Here is a 26146-nt window from a genome sequence, read left to right as displayed (position 1 = left end):
AGGTAGCAATGGTTCTGGGTAGAACTTACTGTGTAGAGCTCATTGGTCACCTTCAGCAGCTCCTCATGCATCTGCAGGCCAATCTCTTTGCTCTGGAATATGGAAGAACAAATGTCAATGTCAGCCCATAGAAATGGTCTGGTTGCACACCCGCGGATCCCGGCCCGCAGCAGCTCTCTGCTCCCAAAACCCGTGTGAGAGAGACCTCACCGCCTGGTCAGGTGGGCACTCCTGAGGCTGCAGAGCGGAAGAGACCACCAACACTGCCCACCCCTGCCCACATCTCTGGCCCAAGAGGAAACTGTATAAGGCCTCTGGGCTCCCGTGGGAGAGGGCCCAGGAGAGGCAGGAGCCCTGCCTGAGACACCGCCGAACCTGAAGGAAACAGACCGGATAAACAGTTCTCTGCACCCAAATCCCGTGGGGAGCGAGCTAAACCTTCAGAGAGGCAGACACGCCTAAACCAGAAGAGACTGCTCTCTGCACACATTACTGATTCCAGAGGAAAACACCGAGGCCATCTGGAACCCTGGTGCACGGAGGCTCCCGGAAGAGGCGGGGCAGATCTTCCTGGTTGCTGCCACCGCAGAGAACCCGTGGGCAGCACCCCGCGAACGAACTTGAGCCTCGGGACCACAGGTAAGACCAACTTTTCTGCTGCGAGTGACCTGCCTGGTGAACTCAAGACACAGGCCCACAGGAACAGCTGAAGACCTGTAGAGGGGCAAAACTACACACACGAAAGCAGAACACTCTGTCCCCATAACTGGCTGAAAGAAAACAGGAAAACAGGTCTACAGCACTCCTGACACACAGGCTTATAGGACAGTCTAGCCACTGTCAGAAATAGCAGAACAAAGTAACACTAGAGATAATCTGATGGCAAGAGGCAAGCGCAGGAACACAAGCAACAGAAACCAAGACTACATGGCATCATCGGAGCCCAATTCTCCCAACAAAACAAACATGGAATATCCAAACACACCAGAAAAGCAAGATCTAGTTTCAAAATCATATTTGATCATGATGCTGGAGGACTTCAAGAAGGACGTGAAGAACTCCCTTAGAGAACAAGTAGAAGCCTACAGAGAGGAATCGCAAAAATCCCTGAAAGAATTCCAGGAAAACACAATCAAACAGTTGAAGGAATTAAAAATGGAAATAGAAGCAATCAAGAAAGAACACATGGAAATAACCCTGGATATAGAAAACCAAAAGAAGAGACAAGGAGCTGTAGATACAAGCTTCACCAACAGAATACAAGAGATGGAAGAGAGAATCTCAGGAGCAGAAGATTCCATAGAAATCATTGACTCAACTGTCAAAGATAATGTAAAGCGGAAAAAGCTACTGGTCCAAAACATACAGGAAATCCAGGACTCAATGAGAAGATCAAACCTAAGGATAATAGGTATAGAAGAGAGTGAAGACTCCCAGCTCAAAGGACCAGTAAATATCTTCAACAAAATCATAGAAGAAAAAACTTCCTAACCTAAAAAGAGATACCCATAGGCATACAAGAGGCCTACAGAACTCCAAATAGATTGGACCAGAAAAGAAACACCTCCCGTCACATAATAGTCAAAACACCAAACGCACAAAATAAAGAAAGAATATTAAAAGCAGTTAGGGAAAAAGGTCAAGTAACATATAAAGGCAGACCTATCAGAATCACACCAGACTTCTCGCCAGAAACTATGAAGGCCAGAAGATCCTGGACTGATGTCATACAGACCCTAAGAGAACACAAATGCCAGCCCAGGCTACTGTATCCTGCAAAACTCTCAATTAACATAGATGGAGAAACCAAGATATTCCATGACAAAACCAAATTTACACAATATCTTTCTACAAATCCAGCACTACAAAGTATAATAAATGGTAAAGCCCAACATAAGGAGGCAAGCTATACCCTAGAAGAGGCAAGAAACTAATCGTCTTGGCAACAAAACAAAGAGAAGAAAAGCACACAAACACAACCTCACATCCAAATATGAATATAACAGGAAGCAATAATCACTATTCCTTAATATCTCTCAACATCAATGGCCTCAACTCCCCAATAAAAAGACATAGATTAACAAACTGGATACGCAACGAGGACCCTGCATTCTGCTGCCTACAGGAAACACACCTCAGAGACAAAGACAGACACTACCTAAGAGTGAAAGGCTGGGAAACAACTTTCCAAGCAAATGGTCGAAGAAGCAAGCTGGAGTAGCCATTCTAATATCAAATAAAATCAATTTCAACTAAAAGTCATCAAAAAAGATAAGGAAGGACACTTTATATTCATCAAAGGAAAAATCCACCAAGATGAACTCTCAATCCTAAATATCTATGCCCCAAATACAAGGGCACCTACATACGTAAAAAGAAACCTTACTAAAGCTCAAAACACATTGCACCTCACACAATAATAGTAGGAGATTTCAACACCCCACTCTCATCAATGGACAGATCATGGAAACAGAAATTAAAACAGAGACGAGACAGACTAAGAGAAGTCATGAGCCAAATGGACTTAACGGATATTTATAGAACGCTCTACCCTAAAGCAAAAGGATATACCTTCTTCTCAGCTCCTCATGGTACTTTTCTCCAAAATTGACCATATAATTGGTCAAAAAAACAGGCCTCAACAGGTACAGAAAGATAGAAATAATCCCATGCGTGCTATCGGACCACCACGGCCTAAAGCTGGTCTTCAATAACAATAAGGGAAGAATGCCCACATATACGTGGAAATTGAACAATGCTCTACTCAATGATAACCTGGTCAAGGAAGAAATAAAGAAAGAAATTAAAAACTTTTTAGAATTTAATGAAAAAATGAAGGTACAACATACCCAAACTTATGGGACACAATGAAAGCTAAAGTTAAGAGGAAAACTCATAGCGCTGAGTGCCTGCAGAAAGAAACAGGAAAGAGCATATGTCAGCAGCTTGACAGCACACCTAAAAGCTCTAGAACAAAAAGAAGCAAATACACCCAGGAGGAGTAGAAGGCAGGAAATAATCAAACTCAGAGCTGAAATCAACCAAGTAGAAACAAAAAGGACCATAGAAAGAATCAACAGAACCAAAAGTTGGTTCTTTGAGAAAATCAACAAGATAGATAAAACCCTAGCCAGACTAACGAGAGGACACAGAGAGTGTGTCCAAATTAACAAAATCAGAAATGAAAAGGAGACATAACTACAGATTCAGAGGAAATTCAAAAAAATCATCAGATCTTACTATAAAAGCCTATATTCAACAAAACTTGAAAATCTGCAGGAAATGGATAATTTCCTAGACAGATACCAGGTACCGAAGTTAAATCAGGAACAGATAAACCAGTTAAACAACCCCATAACTCCTAAGGAAATAGAAGAAGTCATTAAAGGTCTCCCAACCAAAAAGAGCCCAGGTCATAGAAGACCCTTGCATACCAATATTATCCAAACTATTCCACAAATTGAAACAGATGGAGCACCACCAACTCCTTCTATGAAGCCACAATTATTTATACCTAAACCCAATAAAGACCCAACAAAGAAAGAGAACTTCAGACCAATTTCCTTATGAACATCGACGAAAAAATACTCAACAAAATTCTGGCAAACCGAATCCAAGAGCACATCAAAACAATCATCCACCATGATCAAGTAGGCTTCATCCCAGGCATGCAGGGATGGTTTAATAACGAAACCATCAACGGATCCATTATATAAACAAACTGAAAGAACAAAACCACATGATCATTTCATTAGATGCTGAGAAAGCATTTGACAAAATTCAACACCCCTTCATGATAAAAAGTCCTGGAAAGAATAGGAATTCAAGGCCCATACCTAAACATAGTAAAAGCTACATACAGCAAACCAGTGGCTAACATTAAACTAAATGGAGAGAAACTTGAAGCAATCCCACTAAAATCAGGGACTAGACAAGGCTGCCCACTCTCTCCTACTTATTCAATATAGTTCTTGAAGTTCTAGCCAGAGCAATCAGACAACAAAAGGAGGTCAAGGGGATACAGATCGAAAAGAAGAAGTCAAAATATCACTATTTGCAGATGATATGATAGTATATTTATGATCCCAAAAGTTCCACCAGAGAACTACTAAACCTGATAAACACCTTCAGCAAAGTGGCTGGGTACAAAATTAACTCAAATAAATCAGTAGCCTTCCTCTACACAAAAGAGAAACAAGCCGAGAAAGAAATTAGGGAAACAACACCCTTCATAATAGACCCAAATAATATAAAAGTACCTCGGTGTGACTTTAACCAAGCAAGTAAAAGATCTGTACAATAAGAACTTCAAGACACTGAAGAAAGAAATTGAAGAAGACCTCAGAAGGTGGAAAGATCTCCCATGCTCATGGATTGGCAGGATTAATATAGTAAAAATGGCCATTTTACCAAAAAGCGATCTACAGATTCAATGCAATCCCCATCAAAAATACCAATCCAATTCTTCAATGCATTAGACAGAACAATTTGCAAATTCATCTGGAATAACAAAAAACCCAGGATAGCTAAAACTATCCTCAACAATAAAAGGACTTCAGGGGGAATCACTATCCCTGAACTCAAGCAGTATTACAGAGCAATAGTGATAAAAACTGCATGGTATTGGTACAGAGACAGACAGATAGACCAATGGAACAGAATTGAAGACCCAGAAATGAACCCACACACCTATGGGCACTTGATTTTTTGACAAAGGAGCCAAAACCATCCAATGGAAAAAGATAGCATTTTCAGCAAATGGTGCTGGTTCAACTGGAGGTCAACATGTAGAAGAATGCAGATCGATCCATGCTTATCACCCTGTACAAAGCTTAAGTCCAAGTGGATCAAGGACCTCCACATCAAACCAGATACACTCAAACTAATAGAAGAAAAAAACTAGGAAGCATTTGGAACACATGGGCACTGGAAAAAAATTTCCTGAACAAAACACCAATGGCTTATGCTCTACGATCAAGAATCGACAAATGGGATCTCATAAAACTGCAAAGCTTCTGTAAGGCAAAGGACACTGTGGTTAGGACAAAACGGCAACCAACAGATTGGGAAAAGATCTTTACCAATCCTACAACAGATAGAGGGCTTATATCCAAAATATACAAAGAACTCAAGAAGTTAGACAGCAGGGAGACAAATAACCCTATTAAAAAATGGGGTTCAGAGCTAAACAAAGAATTCACAGCTGAGGAATACCGAATGGCCGAGAAACACCTAAAGAAATGTTCAACATCGTTAGTCATAAGGGAAATGCAAATCAAAACAACCCTGAGATTTCACCTCACACCAGTGAGAATGGCTAAGATCAAAAACTCAGGTGACAGCAAATGCTGGCGAGGATGTGGAGAAAGGGGAACACTCCTCCATTGTTGGTGGGATTGCAGACTGGTACAACCATTCTGGAAATCAGTCTGGAGGTTCCTCAGAAAATTGGACATTGAACTGCCTGAGGAGCCAGCTATACCTCTCCTGGGCATATACCCAAAAGATGCCCCAACATATAAAAAAGACACGTGCTCCACTATGTTCATCGCAGCCTTATTTATAATAGCCAGAAGCTGGAAAGATCCCAGATGCCCTTCAATAGAGGAATGGATACAGAAAATGTGGTACATCTACACAATGGAATATTACTCAGCTATCAAAAACAATGACTTTATGAAATTCGTAGGCAAATGGTTGGAACTGGAAAATATCATCCTGAGTGAGCTAACCCAATCACAGAAAGACATACATGGTATGTACTCATTGATAAGTGGCTATTAGCCCAAATGCTTGAATTACCCTAGATGCCTAGAACAAATGAAACTCAAGACGGATGATCAAACTGTGAATGCATATCGCTCCTGAGAGACACAGCCAGAATACAGCAAATACAGAGGTGTATGCCAGCAGGAAACCACTGAACTGAGAACAGGACTCCCGTTGAAGGAATCAGAGAAAGAACTGGAAGAGCTTGAAGGAGCTCGAGACCCCATATGTACAGCTGCCAACCAAACAGAGCTTCTAGGGACTAAGCCACTACCCAAAGACTATACATGGACTGACCCTGGACTCTGACCTCATAGGTAGCAATGAATATCCTAGTAAGAGCACCAGTGGAAGGGGAAGCCCTGGGTCCTGCTAAGACTGAACCCCAGTGAACTAGACTGTTGGGGAGAGGGAAGCAAGGGGGAGGGTTGGGAGGAAACACCCATAAGGAAGGGAAGGGGAGGGGACGCTGTCTCGAAAACCGGAAAGGGAATAACACTCAAATGTATATAAGAAATATTCAAGTTAATAAAAAAAAAAAAAAAAGAAATGGTCTGGTTGTCCCTTCAAACTCAAATTACTGAAAAGTCACACAGATACTCCCAGCACCATGATTTTAAAGTATGGAATGACAGCTTCCAAGGCTGTCAAGGTGAAACTTTAAAGTTACTCTGTAGACATTTTATTATCTCCTCAACTCAACGTATCACCATACCCTACTTTCAAACTATCCAATTCTTTACACTTTGTAGTAGGAATTAGGGGTTCATACCCCACAATTCAGCTCTTCTTAAGTCCTAATAGGAGGATACATTGGCCTGCATTTGCCCCTCTGACTCAGTTCTTCCAGAGAACTTCATCCCATCCTAACTTTACACCATGCATTGTTCTTTGTGCTGATATAGTCCCAGGTTGACTTAATGAGATAGAAAAGCAGGACTTGTGTGATGTAGGAGAAGGTTTTAGTCCTACTAAGTGTGAGCAAAACTCTATATAGCCCAAGTTGGTACTAGCATCTAAAGATAGGAGGAGGATGTTGCCTTAGGATGGCAGAGTAAAAGGAACCTGGTTCCCTCTATTACTAACTAAGTACTGATTAATCCAAAAAAATTAATCCAAAAATTGGAACCTCTAGTCTCCATCTACTTCTGTGACTTAATTGCCTAACATATGTTCATCTGTATTCTCCTGCTACTTGTAGCCAGAGCATCCTAGTGAGCACAACCTCATCTTCCACCCCCAGTTCCTAGAATAAGACATCCTCACTGCAGACAGGGGGTTCTAAGGTTACCACTTTTTGCCTAGGCTGAGGTCACATCGTGGAGGCTGATGGGGCTCTGACTTCATTCAGAGTAGGACTGGGAACTGTTGAAGGCTTTTGAGTGGGAGAATAGGGTGCTCAGGGTCATGCCTCAGAAGAGGAACTTGTACACAGAGCCTGAACTGGTAGGGCTGGAGGCATGTTCTTGTATTTCCTCAAGAGAACTGTAAGCCACCATATGGGACCTGCTGAGTTCCAATTCGTCAACTCCTGGGCTTGTCCCAGAAGAGCCACAAAGTTGATGCTTGTCCAGCAACCTTCAAAGCTTATTGTTGTTTTGTTTTTTATTTTTCGATGACTGGAATTGGTTAGGGAAGGGAAGTATTTTCAATTACAGTTCCAAATACTACTGAGTAACAAACCCAAACCAAACATTCCACCAGGGACAGGAGGCCAAAACCAAGACAATCTTCCACAGGCCTCCACACCCAGAACTTGGGGACCCAGTGACAATTGACCCTCACTCTTCACATTTTTTGCATTATTTTCATGCCTGCAAAGGACACTGGATGGAAGTCACTTCCTTCACACACAAGGATGGGCCAAAGAAGATTCAACCATCCCCACAATCTTGCCTTTCTGACAAACCAACAGTAAGCTGAGGCCAGCCATTCACAGGGCCAGCCACCATAAAGCAGGTGCCCCAGCCTCCTTTTTCTCAACAGCTAGCCCCAGTTAAACTCCCTTAGGGACAACTAACTCTTTGTCTGGGGCACCATCTTACAAATGGATGGCAGGGTGTTGGGTACCCTAACTGCCTCTTCCTAGTAGTAATTTCTACCTTTGGCCTTAAGTTGTAGCCACCACAGTCATTTATAAATATTGCCTAATGTCATGAAGGGTTTAAACTATTCCTCAGCAAAATACTATCTTAGGCAAGGCCTCCAGGCAGCAGCCTCTCTGGCCTGCAATAGTCCCTTCCATCTGCAGGAATACTCTGTTTGGCCACTTGGTGATTCTAGAAAGTCCGAGCACTTTCCCAACATTTAACAATCAATACATTTCCCTTATAAGCCCCAATCTTTCAGCTACTCTAGGAAGACTAGATGGCCCACTATCCCAACCCCTGTGTCAACTATGGAAGTCTCATGCTCTCCAGCTGGCCACAGGGCCCAGGGCCTCACAGAGGTGAGAGGAGAGGCCATCTGCACCTTTGGGTGCTCAGAAGGATGACATCTGCTGGGCCAGGACACCTGACATGTAAATGAATCTTTCATCCAGCATTTGTCCCACCCTCAGGTACATCCAACTGATAGCTATGGGCTACACACACGTCAGCATAACTACGGTTCCAAACTCCAATCAGAAATAGAAAATTGCTCAAAATATTATGAGAATCCTTTTTAGATTTCTTTTTCTGTAACTCAACTGTGTAGTTCTCAGTCCTGAATTTTGTACACATTGTTTGGCAGTCCCCAAAAGGTAGGCATTTCTGAAGAGCATGGTTGTTGAAACACAGCCTTGTACCATGAAACACAGACTCCAGTACCATGACCCATGTGCATTCATGGCACCCTGAGCCTATGCTTGGGCCTATGATATCTCTTCCAGGTCCTCCCTAGCCTTGGTCCATTCACACACACATGTTTAGCAGAGACCAGTATCTACCAAGCATTGTAGGAAAAGCTGATTTCACCAAAGCCCTGCTTTCAAGCAGTATTTAAGAACAGCTTCAGGGCTCACGAAACATCTTCCATTTGCTCAACATTGTTCAAAGTCCCTTCCATGTACTCATTTAAACCTTTAAAGTGGCTACTACTGTGGTTCTCTTTCGACATGGGCAGAGCTAGAGATTCAAAAGACTGAGCACCTTGCCCAGGATGCTAGAACTAGAAAATGGTGGAGCCTGCAGTCAGCTTTGGCTTGGTCCAGCTCAAAACCCTTGTCTGTTTCTTCAGGGCTCAGTGCAGCATGCAAACACACAGAAGAAAAACAGCCACTGCGAAGCCACAATGGACACAGTCCAGGCCACAGGCAGGGGGGAAGGAGGCCAATCCCACAGGACACTGCCTATGTTTCTGATGCACCTTCTCACCATCTGCCCAGGTTTTGCCTCCCAGCCCTGCCCTCCGACCTTTTTCCATCCCCATCAAAGAAAGTCTCCTCCCCTTTGTTTCAATCGCCCAGCTAGAGACCCAGTAACTTCAACGGCCATTACTTGCCTCTCCATTCCTCCTTCTAAGAGAACATGAGAGGCAGGTGGGACTGGCCTATACCTGGCTGATCTACCAGACTGTGGCTGTGACAGGGAGACCTGGAAGTTTGTCTCAGGGACTGGATCACAGAAAGAATGGTGACCCAGGCTGAACTAAGAAGCACTTTTCCTCGGGGGAATTTCCTGTAAAAGGTTGCCCACAAAGACTTGCATACAAGAGGAGCTCTATTAATGCCCTGGGATATTCTCGTGGATGCAGTTTTAAGTTAAAAAATAAAAGGCGGCCATTTTTATCCTTCACCAAGACAAGTAAACATTAATTTACATCAACATGAGACAAAATGACAAAGTTTTTCTTGTAATGGCACAGTTCCAGAGCGAAATCAATTCCATTGCCATGAATATCTTGCCATGTGTGATTTGCTTTAGTTTTTAATGCAGGGCTGGTTATGCTCTTGAGGGGAAACTCTTAAGACTTTACTCTGAGCTGTATGTAGCTCAGAGGCAGACTAAGTATGCAAAGGACCTGTGTTCCATCTCTAGTACCATACCCCTAAGCTCCCCCTCCCCAAATAACAACAAAAGGCCTTCCTTAATGTAGATCTTAGGGTTTTATGAGCTACAACTTAAAAGTTTTATTCTTAAGGTGTCTGTCCACATCCCCATCAAACCAACTCGGAGTTGGGCTATTTCTAACACTAATGTCATCTTCTATGTGTCCTAGCTTTGGATTGTTCATCCACCCCCAAACTCTACTGACACCTAACCCTCAAACGTGTGTGGTAATAATGTGGAAGGCATTAGGATTAGTTAAGGTTAGGAGTATTGGCCTCCATACTTTGTACAAGAAGAGAGATCCCAGGTTACACCACCTTCTCTGTCTCACCATGAGATCCTTGCACAACCTTGGGGTTCAGCAGCATGTCCACCAGCAAGAAGGCCTTTGCTAGCTATGGCCAACTTCATCCTTGGCCTCCCAGCCTTCTGAACTGTGATCAGAGTAAACTTGAACTCTTTATAAGTTACTTACTCTGTGCCATTTGGTTATAGTAACACAACACCAGGTCGATATTTAAAAATAGCACTGTCTAATGATACTGAGGGAGGTCTTACCTAGACCCCCAAAGAGACAGTGTCTCTTTCATATGCAGATTCTAGCTTCCAATCTTTTGTTGTACATGTGAAAGCCAGGACATTGAAACAGGCCCCTAGATGTGAATGGATGCTTCACAGAAGAGGAAAAGGGGAAATACAGGTTACATGAAGGGAAGAAGTAAGAGAACTGGGAGGTTCAAGGAAAGGTCCAAGTGTGGAGGTGGATTGTGGATGGGGCACCAGTCAAAGGCTTATCCAAAATGAAGGGTGCATGAAAAACTATACGGAAAACTACAACCTTATAACACAAGAAAAATTTCAATTAGTTTAGATGAGAGAAGACAGAGGTCATGAAGGGAGACAGGAGAAACACCTAAGGAAAAGGTTTGACTGTGGAAAGAGAGATTGTGGAGAGGAGAGCCTAGAGTTAGCCAAAATTAAGGCTACATGGCCTCCCCCACCAAAGCCCTCCATTTGTTAAAGGAGTTTGAACAAAAGGACCCTGTATGGATGGACAGTTCTGCTTCCAGAATATATGGGTTATTAAAATGAAAATCCAAGTGCCAAGCATGGGCTACTTCTCCACAAGTTATTAGTCAAGAAGGCCCCAAAGGTCTCCCAAGCAATACATGCTATTGCTCCTGGTCGACTACAATAACTACATGGTAAGATCATACTAATAAAGACATCATCCACTTTAGAAGCCAGACATAGAGAAATCAACCTCAAACTGATCAGGAAACTCCCCCTGCTGCTAGTTTACACAGTGACAGAAGATGCTAGATAGGTTACTGGGGGAAAAAATCAGTGGTCTTACTCAGCACTGGACACTGCATACCATAGTAATGTCTCGCTGGTAATCTGTGCTAATCTGATACAATAGGGTAAGATGGTTGTGGGGGCTGAGGGTGGAGGGTAAAGCAACTGTCCCTCTTGACTGAACGTGAGAGACTGTTCCAAAGGAGGGATTTTGTGTTGGTTCTGTGTCAAAAGCCATGACAGAGGAGATTCCAGACACTAAGGAATAATCTACTGCTGTTATTTTGTTAAGCAATCACACTGTCTAGCTACATTCTAAATATTTATATTTATACCAACTGATTTGTGTTGCTCTCAACGTAGGTCACGGGAGCTTCTTTTCACGGTGGGTTAATGCAGACGCTCATAACTGGTCAAAGCACCGAGCATGAGTAACTCTGAGTGCTCACCTGTGAATGAGTCACCCACCACCCAAGACTCGGAGCCTTCACAGAAGAAAGGGCAGAAAGAACAGGGAAGAAAGCTGTGGTACGCAGACTTCAGGACATGACATGGTTCCAGTGCACATCAGCCAACAGAAGCTGTCACCAGCCTAAGACCATCACAAGATTGTCAGCAGGATTCCAACATGGCTGAGGGAGGAGGAACTGAGACCCCACCCGAAGTTGGGAGGGATATCGGTGGCAGGGTAAAAGGAGCAGTTGGAGGGAGGTGGTGTTGGATGGATAGAAGCAATAAACCTGTATAAATATGAAAAGCTTTCAAAGAATAGAAATATTTTTAAAAAATAAATAAAACATATACGGCCACCCAATTAGACAAGATGGATGAAGCAAAGAAGTGCAGGCTGACAGGAACCGGATGTAGATCTCTCCTGAGAGACACAGCCAGAATACAGCAAATACAGAGGCGAATGCCAGCAGCAAACCACTGAACTGAGAACGGGACCCCCGTTGAAGGAATCAGAGAAAGAACTGAAAGAGCTTGAAGGGGGCTTGAGACCCCTATATGTACAACAATGCTTAAACAAACCAGAGCTTCCAGGACTAAGCCACTACCTAAAGACTATACATGGACTGGACCCTGACTCTGACCTCATAGGTAGCAATGAATATCCTAGTAAGAGCACCAGTGGAAGGGGGAAGCCCTTGGTCCCTAAGACTGAACCCCAGTGAACGTAATGTTGGGGGGAGGGCGGTAATGGGGGGAGGATGGGGAGGGGAACACCCATATAGAGGGGGGGGAGGGGTTAGGGGGACGTTTGCCCGGAAACCGGGAAAGGGAATAACAATCGAAATGTAAATAAGAAATACTCAAGTTAATAAAAAAATAAATAAATAAAAATTAACAGTCTTAAGATGTTGGGTTGGGAGCTCAAAGGATGGCTCAGAAGGTAAAGGCACTTGCTACAAAACCTAACGACTAGAGTTGTCATCTGGAACCCACATGTGGGACGAGAGAAGGGACCAGAGAACCAACTGCTGCTCTCGTCTCTGGTCTCCACATGTGCGCACATACACACAAACTCTCTCTCTCTGTGTCTCTCTCTGTCTCTGTCTCTCTCTCTCTCTCTCTCTCTCTCTCTCTCTCTCTCTCTCTCCCTCTCACACACACACACACACACACACAGAGCAGTCAATCAATCAAAAATTGTAAACAAAAAAATCTCTTTAAATGTTGATTTGATAACAAGGCTCCTCCCTCATCTTCCATTCTAAATAGTTCTTTAGAACACTCTTAGTCAGGAACAACCTCTCCTGCCTCTCAGTCATCTCTGGGGCCCTGTCCTCCCTCTCACCAATCCCCACTACCGCTAAGCCTGTCTCTCTTCCCCCACCTTTGTTTGAGTAGATGTCCTCATGCTGGGTCACAATCCAGGGCCACTCCAGAATCTTTCTAATTCTGAGGTTCAAGTAAATGAAAGCAATGGAATAGCAAAACCCACCTCCGTTTTCAGTCCTAGGTTCTGACAAATCCTTCCACTGTCATACATCCTCTGGCTTGTTTGCCCATCAAAGCACAAACTTAAGACTCACAAGGGCTCCATATTCCAATGCCTGGTGCATGTGAGCACCGGCCATCACCCAGTTCTGCTGTGTTCTTCCTTATGTGCAGAGCAAAGGCTTAAAGGTGTGTCCCAGAGGGTGTGGACCTATCCACTCCTCCTGGAAAGTCAATGTACCCTGAACTCATCGGCTCCAACCAGTAGACAGCCAGCTTCTCCTAGATGGGTCTTAAGTCAACAATCGAAAGGCTCTATATGGTGTTGCCACATCCCCTTTCCTCAGAACACCGTCCTCAGCTTGCCCACCTCCCACCCTGTCCTTAGGTAATCTTCTACCTCTAGTAGGTTACTTTTCCCTGTTCCGAGCCATCCCCTTAGGCTGCTCCTTTCCTCAGAACTAATATGTGTCTCCTGCTGTTGCAGCTCCAACTGCAGCTCCAACGGAAGCATTCCTGCTATAGCAGCAAACCTGGCCTCGTGGGCACCCACACCCTCCTCCTTTTCTAGCTCAGCAATGGTTCTCAGTGTCTCCTGGGGAAATTTTTGAATCGGAAAGCTTCCTTTTGAGAGCTGCTAAAATAGCTGGCCCGAGGGCACCCAAGGATTTCTCACAGATGTGCTTTGAGTGTGCAAAGGTCCCATAGGCTCCTGCAGTAGAGCTTGCTTCCCAGCTGATGACACTCTCAGGGAAGGTTGTAAAGTCCAAGGAGGTAGAGGCTTGCAGGAGGAAGTGGGTCATTCAGAGAGGGTCTTGAGGTGTTATAAACTATCCCTGCTTCCTGCCCTCTCTCTGCTTCCTAAATCTGGTGCAGTGTGAGTAACTGCTTTACACTCCTGACACCATGCCTTCCCCACCATGACAGAATGTATTCCATCTCAAATTGTAAGTTAAAGTAAACCCCTCTTCTTGAAGTGACTTCTTGCTGGATATTTGGTCCCAGCAATGAGAAAGCAACTAACGTAGCTATGAAACAGTGACTGACATAGTCAGGATAGAAGTTTCTGATCTCTGGTTACTACGAGTAGTAACCACAGTGAGCAGATCCCTGCCTTCACCATTCAGTGTTTAATGCTATTACTATGAATGGCACATAGCATTGTATATGATGACAGTGAGCTACTGTTTCTGGGCCACCACACCAACTGCTTTTTCAGATGCCTGTGTGAGCCTAGATCACCTGTTTGGAGGAGGCATCCCCACTTTGAAGATCAAGATGCAGACACTCAGTAAAGGAATATCATTGGCCCACTGTTACTAGGACAGTGCAATGGCTATTCCTGGTTGTCAACTTGACTATATCTGGAATGAACTACAATCCAGAACTGGATGGCTCACCTGTGATCCAGATTTTGAGGTTGGAAGCCACAAGTTTCTGACCTAGATCTTGGCATGGAGATCTTGAGGCATAGTGGCCATGAAAAGCTTGGGCCCAGGAAAGGTAGTACACGCCTTTAATCCCAGGAGACTGAGGCAAGGAGAGCTCTGAGTTCAAAGCGAGCCCAGGACAAAGCAAGTCCCAGATCCAGGCATGGTGGTACACACCTTTAATCTGGGCCACACCTTCTGCTGGAGACTACATAAGGACATTGGAAGAAGGAGAATTCACTCTTCTATGACTGTGCACCTACGGGCCAGCACATCTGTTGGAGTCTACTCCTACAGAAGACCAGCTGAAACAACTAGCCTTGTGGGACTGAGCAACTCCTAGATTCTTGGACTTCCCTTTCACAGCTGACCTTTATTGGGCTAGTTAGACTAGATTGTAAGTCATCACAATAAATTCCCTCAACATAGAGAGATGTTCCAAAAGTTCTGAGACGCTAGAGAACCCTGACTAAGACAGACAGTAAGCATGCTGTTCTTAGTCTTTCCATTCTATTGCTTCTGTGAGAAAGTCCTTCCTTTTTCATTGTTGTTGTTGTTGTTGTTGTTGTTGTTGGTGGTGGTGGTGGTGGTGGTGGTGGTGGTGGTAGTGGTATTTGGAAACATTTAAAACTAATCCTAGTATATGGATGTCCTTATGTCTTGTTCTAGAAAGCATACTGATATTTACAAGGCTCTGCTTCAGATCATTGTAAATATTAGATAACATCCAGCCTTCCACTCCATCTTGTAGAATCAGTTACCATTGATGATTAGATCCCTATCCAACCCCTGGCTTTCCAGCAATCGGAGATGGTGTAGAATGCTGGGCTGTAGTCTGTGGGCATAGAAATCACCAGAAGTAGTCTTTATTGCTTGTGTCCTGATGGTGGCTGACAATATTCCATTTTCTTGCTTTTTTGTTTTTTCTGCTAGAATCTCTTACAGATAAGAAATTAATATCCGAGAGTGGGAGCCTCCTTTCCTGGGAGTGCAAAAGACCAGTTTGTTATGAAGACCTTTGGCTTGTCATTCTGAGTTTTGTGTTGTCTCCCTCTCAGTGTTAGTTTCAAGCCTATGGACAGATGCTCTTAGGCTCATGTGCTCTACTGGACACACTGTCAGCCATTCACTACCATTAAGTCACTGACCCAAGACATTTCTTTAACTCCCCACCACTTTACAGCATGATCCTATGCTTCGTTTGCATTGTTTGTGGTGGGGGAAGACTGAGAATTGCATTGGCATCTCAAAAATGCCTTTACTCATGTGTCAATCATCTATTCACCACATTTCACCCATTCATCCATCCATTTAACCATCCATACACACATCCATCCATCTATCTATCCATCTACCCATCCATGCACCCACCCAGCCAGCCAGCCAACCACCCATCCACCCACCATCCATTTATCATCCACTAACCCATCCACCTTCCATCCACCCATCCACCCATCCACCCATCCACCCATCCACCCACCTATCCATCCATCCATCCATCCATCCATCCATCCATCCATCCATCCGTCTTCCCACCATCCACGCATCCACTCATTCACCCACCCACCCACTCCCCCATCCATCCATGCACCTAGACATCCACTCATTCACTCGTCTATCCACTATCCATCCACTGACCTAGGCGTCCATCCACCTACCCACCTACACTTCCGCTCCTCCATTTACCCATTCATCAGTCCTTCTGCTGTTCTACACATCCACTCATTTATTCCTCTACTCATTCAACCTCCCATCTACTCATCCTTCCTTCCTTTACTTTCCATTTTCATATCACCTTCCTTAATCCACCCTTGAGAACACTCTATCACTACTGTGCCTGTACAAAATGTGTGTAATGGTATGTAGCTTCCCCACCTTGGTTCAGCATTTCTGCCTTCAAAAGATATCAAATATGTGTGTAAAATGAGTCGCCTTTCAGCGTAACTGAGCACTTCACCGGTGAGAAAGACTCATTGAATGAATGAAGCCCAGTCAGGAATTTTCAGTGGGTCTTCAGTGTGTAGAAAACACAGCCCAACCCCTCTGTCTGACGCTGAGGAGCCTTCCTGGCCCAGCTTGCCTCAACTGATGTTCACCCTCACTTTAAACTCTCCAATATTTAAAACAGAAAAAAAGCAAAAAATAAAATAAAATAAAGCATACTACTTAAGCTTAATAATTAAGATTTGGAGCCACCTTTTTTCTTTGAGACTATTTTAGAAAGGGAACTGTTGGATGACTGAAGTTCTTGCATCCTTCCTCCCCTCATTCCTCAATGGCTGTTCTACAGCTGGTGTGTGCTCTTACAGGCCCACGGCCACCTAGATTCACTCCAGACAGGGGCCTAAAAAATCATGAGCAACATAAGGTTTTCACTGGGAGATCTACCTTTAATTAAAATGCTGTTCTGCATTTGAGGGAGAGGCTGTTGAGACCGACTCTCTCTAACTCATGCTGGCCTCCAACTCAAAAACCCTTCTCCAGTACTGAGGCCATGGATCTGTACCACATTGCTGGGGAAAACATCGTCCCCGACCTTCCTCTTCTCACTTACCATCCTGTTTTCAAGTTTTACCCAAATAGATACCAACAGATGTAGAACCTTGATCTTAATTATTAATAATTGTTCTAACATGTGACTGCCAAAGCTCACATTAACCATCCATGTAATGGGTGTCAGATCTCCTGGAGCTAGAGTTAGAGAGGGTTATGAGCTGAAAACCAGAGGTGCTGAAAACCAAACCCAGGTGCTCTGCAAGAGCAGCCAGTACTCTTAACCTTAGGATCTCTCCAGCCCACTGAACACGGGCTTAACAAGGAATTATCTAGACCTGGGTGAATGGTGGATATGTCTGTGAGGCATCGTCTTAATTTTTCATTGCCCCAGCCCCGTGGGCAGCACATTCCCTAGGAGGGAACCTGACTTGTGTAGGAGCGAAGGAAGCTAGACCAGGATAAGCAAGCTAGCAGCATCGACCCTCATCTTCTCTCTGTTCTTGACTGTAATGTGGCTGGGGTTCCTTAAATTCCCTGAAATTACAAACTGTAGCCTATAGCTGTTAGCCAAGTATTAAACTGTTTATAGAAAAAAAAACTCCATAAAAAAGTTGTGTGTGTGCAAATGGCTTAGAACATCTTTGGGTTATTCTTAAAAATGGAATTGCTTGGTTATAGTCTGTAATTCTTCTTCTATTGATATTAGACCATTTACTTCCTCCATTGATACTGGAAAGTTTACATTCTATGACGATCCCTGATGCATTATATCAGGGGTCTCCTCCAGGGACTTTGTCAATCCACCTGGCATCAAGCTGTGTTTCAAGCATCTTCTGATTATCAGTATGAGTATCCTTTCTTAATTTTTAGTACTGCAGTTACATTGTTTGTGACCTGAGCAGTTGTATCTCTTACCCATGTTCCCATTGGGCTGATTTTTTGCTCCTTCCTTATGTATTTGTAAAATTTGATTTTATTTTCTGGGTATTAAAATTTTATTAATTCCATGAAGACAAAATATCTTCTCCTTCTCTCATAAGTAGTTTGTCTATCAATCTGTCAATGTGTTTGTTGTTGTAGGGTCAGATTTTTAAACTATATAATAGAATTTGCTAATATTTTTCTTTTGGAGCTTATATTATTCTTTTTAAATTTACAGTGTTGGAGCACAGCAGGTAAGAGCACATACTGCTCTTGCAGAGGCCCCAAGTTGTGCTCCCAACACCCTCAACCCCCTGTAAACTCAGATCCAGGGGATTGATACCCTCTTCTGGACTCCACAGGTATTGGCACTCAATGTACAATATTATAAATCAATCTCTCTCTTCTAAATTATTTCTTTAATTATGCATAATTTTATTTATTTTATGCATAAAGTGTTTTTGCACACACACACACACACACACACACACACACACATATGCCACATGCATGCTGGATGCCACCAGATGTCTGAAGAGGGTGTTAACTCCCCTGAAACTGGAGTTATGAATGATCATGAGCTACTGTATGGGTGCTGGGGATTGAACCCACATCCTCTGTAAGAGCAGGCAGTGTTTGCTCCTAGGTGCTGAGCCATATACATCTCCAGCCCAAACCGCAATAAAGTTAGATATTTAAAATAATAAAAAGCTATAAAAAGTATTTGAAATGGCTAGGCATGGTGGCTTATATTTTTAATCCCAGCCTTGGGAGGCAGAGGCGAAGCAGATTTCGGTGAGTTCAAGGCTAGTCCACTCTGCATGGCAAGCTCCAGCCAAGGATACGTGATGAGACCCTGCCTCAAAAGCAAAACGAAAACATTTGAAACGGGAGCAAAAAGCCCTCAGCTTTGAATAGTATGAGAAATGGAGGAATTACAATGGGAGCTATAAAATATGTATATCTGAACGGCAATGACAGACCATTACCAACACTCCTGGGATGTGGCTAATTTGTGCATCAAGGACATTAATCTGCACTCACCCCTCTCTCCTGATGTATGCATCTTAATGACACTTTCTAACTGAATTGGCTCGGCACACAGGAGTGTTCTTAACATGCGCATATTAATCCTGTGAGAGGCCATAAAGCAGGAAACATGATTTGCTAGCGGTGCTGGTAAACCCTCTTCATCAGGCTCTGGGGGTCTTCAGTGGTCCCAATTTTTCCAATTTTTTTCTTAAATGGTAAGAAGTTAGAAATCAAGGGTATCTCTTTCCTCCATGTTGTACAGGCTAGAGGTCCTAATCAAAGTCATAAGGTAAAAAGAAGAAAGAAATATGAGGTTATAAAAAAGGAAGACAAAGCCACCATCTTTTAGAAGCATTGGTGTCTTCCTAAGATTTATTTAACCTGTGCCCCCTAAAAAAAAACCAAACCTTCCTAGCATCCTGTTTCCAATCTCCCCTCACTTCATTCCTTCTCAAAGCTCTACAAACAACCCTATTGATCACTAGCATGCATTGACTGTCCACTGTGTACTAGGTGGGCATTTCATAGCATCTTTTAATCGTGGACCGGCCATAGGAAGAAGATGTCCATTAGCTCCACTTTTAAATGAGAAGGCAGAGTGGACAGGATCAAGCTGCACTCACATGGCTGAAAGCGGAGGAGACCGAGGTGGAGCTCAGCTGTGGTTCCCTTCTGCCCCTCCCACATATCTTTGCCTCTCTTGTTTTCTCTAAAGCTCTGTGTATTTGTCAAGGCCATGGAAAACTCAAGCTCCCCCTCAGGACTAAGAACTTGCTCCTAGGATATGCTATCCATGGCCAAAAGAGCAATCTGCCTCTGCCTGCACCCCTCCTCCCGCTGCCCCTCCCCCCACTTATGGAGACAATCCCCAGCAATGAAGAGTCGGTACAGTGCAGGGCCATCTCAGCTTCTCCATGACTCCATCGCACACTTTGTCCCTTGAAGCCACTGCCCCCATCCCTTTTCTTCTGCAGGTGGGACCCCAACCCAGTCTGCACTGTGCTTCTGTCTGAGAGTCAACTTCCTGTGGAAACCAAGCTGTGATGGCCTTATCCAGGTTTGCTACAGTCCTGAATCCCCAATATACCTTCTTGAACCTCCCTCTGAAAAAGGTAGGGATGACCATCCCTCCCCTTGCATCCAAATAAACCATTTCTTTGTATCTACTTCAACATCTATACTACCCTGTGAGCACCCCGAGAGAGGCTATTTCCGGTCTTGTTCATTACCTGTCTCTACCCCTGAGTTGGATATAAAACTGAAGCCTCTACCTTGAGTCTCCTTTTCTGTAAAATGGGGTGATGGCAGTATCTTCCTCTCAGACTTAAAGGATTCAGAGCACATAGAACCCTTAGGGCCCTGTATAGAACAAGCACTCACTAATCCTTCCTTTGCTACAATTCTTTATTGCCGTGATAATAGCACTAGCTATGAGTACTGAATGACTGGGAAGGCCTGCTGAGGCCTGCCTCGCAGGCTGTCTCCCTAGGAGACAGAGGAGGCAGGCTGAGGTCCCTCATTTCTTTGTTCTTCCCAATGCAGACCTCACTGCTGGACCCTCCAGCTTGCAAACCCTCACTCTCTCCTGCAAAGGGAAAAAAAAATTGAAAAATAAACTTGGCTTTGAATCCAAGGCCATGGCTGCTTTTGATCTCTGTTACAAAGCAAAGCAATTATTCGGCACAAAAGCCTTGATTTATTTATGAAATGCGATGGACATCTTCGAGGCGGGGACGAGAAAACTCACTCAAGAGCAAGTCCTTGTTGCCACACAGTGAATGGCTGCTTTCAAACACTGGCCCCCCAAACGCCCTCTCGGCTCTGCTAAGAGTCTCTCCTCATTAGTGCTTCTTCCAGAATGCTGCAGCTTCCAACAATCAAATTCACATCACGGCCAGGGCAAGTAATTAAATTCTACAGGCATCGGAGCGCAGAATAATGGACGGCTATTGTTAAGGAAGCTGAAGAAAGCAGATTGAGGCTGTGAATGGGATGGGCTTCAATACCTAGTCTCAGAAACAGCCAGGGGTGAGAGAAATGAGCGTGACACACAGTGACCCTCCCAGCTGGTGTGCCATGAAGGGGTAGATTCACAGCTGGGTCAAATACCTGGGTTTGGGGAAGACTATGCCCTTAGCAGACACGGGCCTCAGTTTCCTTATCTGTAAACAAGGAGGTTACACAGGAAGTCCTCCCCAGGCGTGTTCCCACAGTCGGCGAGAACTGGCTAGAAATGCAGATCCCCAAACCTACTGAATCCGCAAATGTGATGGTGGAGCCACGTGCACCTAATCCTGGAGGTGTCCAAGGACTCTAAACCAGACTGGACTATGACACTCACTGGCAGGATATGTTTAAGGGTAAGGCCTCAAAATCAAAGGCAGGAAAGGCCAGGAAGATAAGACAAAGGAGTCAATACAATGTATTAGACAACATTAGGGAGGTTAGACAGTGGAAAACACTGTTTTGTTTGGTTTGGGTTTGGATTTTGTGAGACAGGATCTCAATTAGCTCAGGCTTGTCTAAAACTCACTGTATAGCTGAGGCTGGCCTTGAACTCCTGATTTTTTTTTACCTCCATCTCGAAAATATATATATATATAAATATATATATATATTTACATATATATATCCATATACCCGTTTGGGGAGACCACCAGAAAACACAGATGTATATATTATGATTCACAACAGTAGCAAAATTACAGTTATAAAGTAGCAACAAAAATAGTTTTATGGTTGTGGTCACCACATGAGGAGCCATATTGAAGGGTCGCAGCATTAGGAAGATTGAGTACCACTGTCACAATGTAATGAGAACCAAGCAGATTGTTTAAGAGCTGAATTCGGCTTACACTGCCGTTTATACCCTCAGTTCTGGTGTATCTCTGACCTCCGCCGTGATCTATTCTGTCTACTGAGCTCTGGCCTTGCTTCAGAGCTCCAAACTTCCTTTCCCATTTGGAAGACTCATATTTACCCTTCAACACAAACCCTCAAGTCCATCAAGTATAACTCATTCTCAAATCATAGCCCCACTTCCTACATCCCAAGGGAAAAGACTCAAACGCAAAGCCAACAAATTGTCATTAGAAGGTATATAGGTTACTTTTCTATTGTTATGATAAAACACCATGACCAAGCAACTTATGAAAGAAAGTATTTAATTGGGCTTATAGTTCCAGCAGGTTAGAGCCTGTGATGGTGGGGTGAGGGCATGGTGGCAGGAACAGCTGAGAAATCACATCTTGAACCACAACAGGAGACAGAGAGAAAAAGCCTTTTGAAAGCCTGCACCCAGTCACGTACTTCTTTCAGTAAGGCCACACTTCCTAATCCTTTCCAAACCGCAACCAACTGGGGACCAGGGATCAAGACTTACAGAGACATCTCATTCCACTCACCACAGAGGGTAACACAGGCAAGGATAACATGAAAAAGTTATGATGTGGGCCTTTCCCCCAGAGGACAAGTTTTATGTCTTCTGAGAAAGCTACTTTCTTGCTGCCTGAAAAATATCCCTCAAGTCATTTTGCTAGAATCTAATAAGATGAAGTTTGATAGGGACAAACATGAGTGAGGAAGGTGTGAATTCAGGCCAGATTCAAAAAGAATTGATGCAAAAATATCTGGTGGTTTCAGCCGAGACACGCTCATTGAGTTGAAGGGTTGAGATAGCCCTCTCCTCTCTACGCTGGTCAATCCTTTCTTCTGAATGCTTCTCTCCACGAACTACTACAGGTCAATGGAACTCAGCACAGCCCATAGTGAGAAGCCTCAGGGGAGACCACAAGCAAACCAGAGAGAAGATTCAAGTGAACAGAAATATTTGACTCCAGGAAGCAAAGACCTGAGTGGATTATCTTGATTTCTGTCCCCAAGCAATGAACAGGTTTCTGCACGTATTGGATATTTGTAGCCCTCAAAACTTGTAATATTTCATTTCTGCATCGAAGGACTGTTTATTGATCACAGCTGTCCCCAGATAGACTGGGTAATCCTAGAAGGTAAGGCACATCCTTAGTTGAGAGACATCTAGTTAAATTTGATAGGACTGGAATAGAGAACCCAGAGGCCATCTATTACCTCTTCATTCTCATAAAGACACCCCAACTTTTCTTGAGGAGTCACCCTCACCCATCCTCGACTCTGTGGATCAGCAGAATTGAGCACCTCTTGCTCCAACGATGAGCATCTACCTATACTTAGTCAAGGAAGATAGCTTCTTGACCACAGACACAAGGTCACTGGTCATCACATGACTATGCTGGACCAATCAGTCCCTAGAAGATCTAGTGCTAGATAAAGGGACTTAAAACAGATAAGATATAAGCCTGGAGTTGCTGGGAGCCACCTGGTCATGAGAATGGGACAAACTAACTTTTAAAAATAAGGCTCCTTGTCAATCTTCTGAAAAAAGGGAAAGAGACACCAGAGTCACATAGCAGAAATAGACTATTTTCTGATAATAATCTTTGTGTCCCCAAAGCCCCTCGTGCCCGAAGCCAATGTCATCTTGGAAAAGTGAAAAGCCTTTTTTCCCTTCAAGCTGACTGAACTGCATTGCTGTTGTCCACACCCATGGGTCCTGATCATTTCAGATTGCCTCTAGGACCTCCTTCAGTCTCACTTGGCTCTGTCTGAGCCAGACCCCCGGCCCTTAAAGCCATCCATGAACTTCCTAATGACGTTCCCTGGTTCTGGGAACTGAATGCAGGGTTAGTCATGAACACTACCCAAGAGTCTCTGGGCTACACCCCAAACCCCTCTGATACTGAACTGGGGTAGGGGTGGGAGGGGGGGTCACAATCTGTGCCATCAGGCCCAGCAACCTGCCCTCAACAAAGCAATAAAAAGATCCAAGTTAAAAGTGGAAAGCAGACAGAGAAGGTTTACTCAATGTTGGCCACTTTCAGAAAAGGAACAAAGAGATCCAGGAGAGCCCTGGGGTCCTGACAGAGATGGAAGTTTAAATACAGAGTCACGGCTGCGCTATCCCATCTAAGGTGTAGTCTCACCCCTGACCCATGTTTGCCTGGGATTCAGTCTTTTTTTTTTTTCTTTTCTTTTCTTTTCTTTTCTTTTTTCTTTCGGAGCTGGGGACCGAACCCAGGGCCTTGCGCTTGCTAGGCAAGCGCTCTACCACTGAGCTAAATCCCCAACCCCTGGGATTCAGTCTTATCCTGACAAGTTGTGATAAAATCTCTCAGGGAGACAAATGTACACACACACACACACACACACACACACACACACACACACACACACACACACACACACACACACACACACACACACACACACACACACACACACACACTTTTTCCTGTTGCTAGCTTGAGATTCCTGGAGACATCCCTGTTTCTTTGGCCTCATTGCTTCATTGGTCTGATAGATTGCGAGACACAAGTATCTCTTTAGAACATCTGCAGTCTGACGGGCCACGCACATGCCTTTCACCTTTCGGTTTTTGAGACAGGGTCTCCCTAAGGTGACTGGGTTAGCCTTGAATTTGCTCTGTGGCCTGGGCTGGCCTTGAACTTGAACTTGTGATGGCTCAGCCTCCAGAGCAGCTGGACGACAGATCTGCACCAGTAGGGGCCATGGGTTTTTGCAATTTACAGGGCTACCATTTCTTAGAACAGAGTCCCCAAGGCTAGCGAGGCGCTTAGTGGTCAAGAGCACTTTCGTCTCCTGCAGAGCATGCAGACTCAGTTCCGAGCACCCACAGGACGGCTCACAACTGCCTGTCAAACCCATTCCAGAGAATCGGCTTCTCTCTTCTGCCCTCCACAGGCACTGCATGCACATGGTACACATGGTACACCTGTAGGCTAAACACTTATCCACATAAAACAAAAAGTTGAAAAATAACGGAATAAAAACAAGATGAACAAACAAGCAACAGAGCCCCCAGACTCTCTATGAAAGGAAGCGTGGAGAATGACAGGAGAATGAGAATCAAGTTAAACAGCACACTTCTCTACATGAAGATGGCAGGCAGAACAACTGTTTCAGGCCCCTGGGAACCACTCCTAACCTCCTGTAGCTCCATCGCCCCAGCAAGACTAGGTGTGTGGTCAGGAAACCCCCACCAAGCACTAGGGCCCCAAGATGGCTGCATGCCTCCATGTTAGGAACCACTAATGAGCTTCCATTTCTTAAGTGGGGTCTCAGCATTGTGTCTTATGTTGGCATTTGACCTGCCTCTGCTCTTCCAAGTGGTCCCCACTGTAGACATTGTACCAGACCCACTTCCCAGGTGAGAAAACCGAGGCTTAAAGAGACTGGCTAGGGTGGTCAGTGAGACAGTGCAGAGACACTCTAAAAGCTCTGTCACACTGATGGTAAGGGGCTAAAGCCACATTTGGGCTCTCTTTGAAATGGCTCAAGGCTTTCTCCCATCTACATAAAATGGAATGCGTCTCCCCACCATTTGTCCAGTCCTTAGTCTAGAAGTGGTTGACGTAGGTGCAGGAGCTCTCCCTATATAAGGAACGCAGGGCTTTGCTCTGAGTGATGTATAGATGTATAACGTGGACAAAACAAAGGGGCCTTGCTGGGCTAAATCAGCCAGGAGCACTTGTCCCTGACACTCTCCCAGCCCACAGGGGCCAGGTCACTTCCTTTGTTCTACAGGACAGTCCTGGTAACAAGGCAGCCAGGAGCCCAGCTGCGGACATTTTTCATTATTTTCCACCCTGTTAACCTCCATCACGAGTCAGGCTGCTGTCAGACTCAATGAGAACTGCGGAGATCTATCTCACTTGTCCCGGGGCTCCGCTCAGGAAAAAAGGGCCTTCATTTCCTAAAGGCCTTGACGACCCTTTCTCTCTAAGTCATTCCCACCCAGGAAAAGGCTCCGACAGCAGCAGCGGGTGGAGACCAGACTGGGATTAGGATTCCAAACCAGCAGATACCAAAAGCTTTTCAGCTGGCCTCTGGGAAGCACTGTGGGATTTTTGACACTGTATTTACCTTTCTAATTATGTTTGCTTATGCAAAAATTAAACTCAGACCACATTTCCTAAACACAGCATCAAGAGTAGATGTGTAGCATATTGTGTGGTGGGAGGACATGAGCCGGTGGCTACAGTTGTTGTAGGTTCCTCCTCAAGATGGACGATCTAAGCTCAGACCTTAGAGAGGCGATTCTATTGTAAGTCAGTAGCTTGAACCCTTCCTTGTGTGTCTAGCAATGCTGGGTCACCAGATCACTACATTGCT

The 26146-nt window shown here is 44.4% G+C and overlaps 1 protein-coding gene across 2 annotated transcripts in view; it reads right to left on the bottom strand.

Annotated features, from left to right (window-relative positions):
* The window catches only part of Srgap3 (SLIT-ROBO Rho GTPase activating protein 3), a 225403-nt gene that overhangs the window by 71175 nt on the left and 128082 nt on the right, over positions 1-26146 (bottom strand). For both annotated transcript variants that reach the window (XM_032905978.1, XM_032905979.1), the window contains exon 4: positions 30-92. In XM_032905978.1, the coding sequence (XP_032761869.1) occupies positions 30-92 (63 nt within the window). The remainder of the gene's footprint in view (positions 1-29; positions 93-26146) is intronic.

This window comes from Rattus rattus, chromosome 6, assembly GCF_011064425.1.
Source record: "Rattus rattus isolate New Zealand chromosome 6, Rrattus_CSIRO_v1, whole genome shotgun sequence".
Classification (NCBI taxonomy): domain Eukaryota; kingdom Metazoa; phylum Chordata; class Mammalia; order Rodentia; family Muridae; genus Rattus; species Rattus rattus.
Note: the sequence above shows the minus strand (reverse complement) of the source record. Positions and strands in the feature narration are given on the sequence as shown.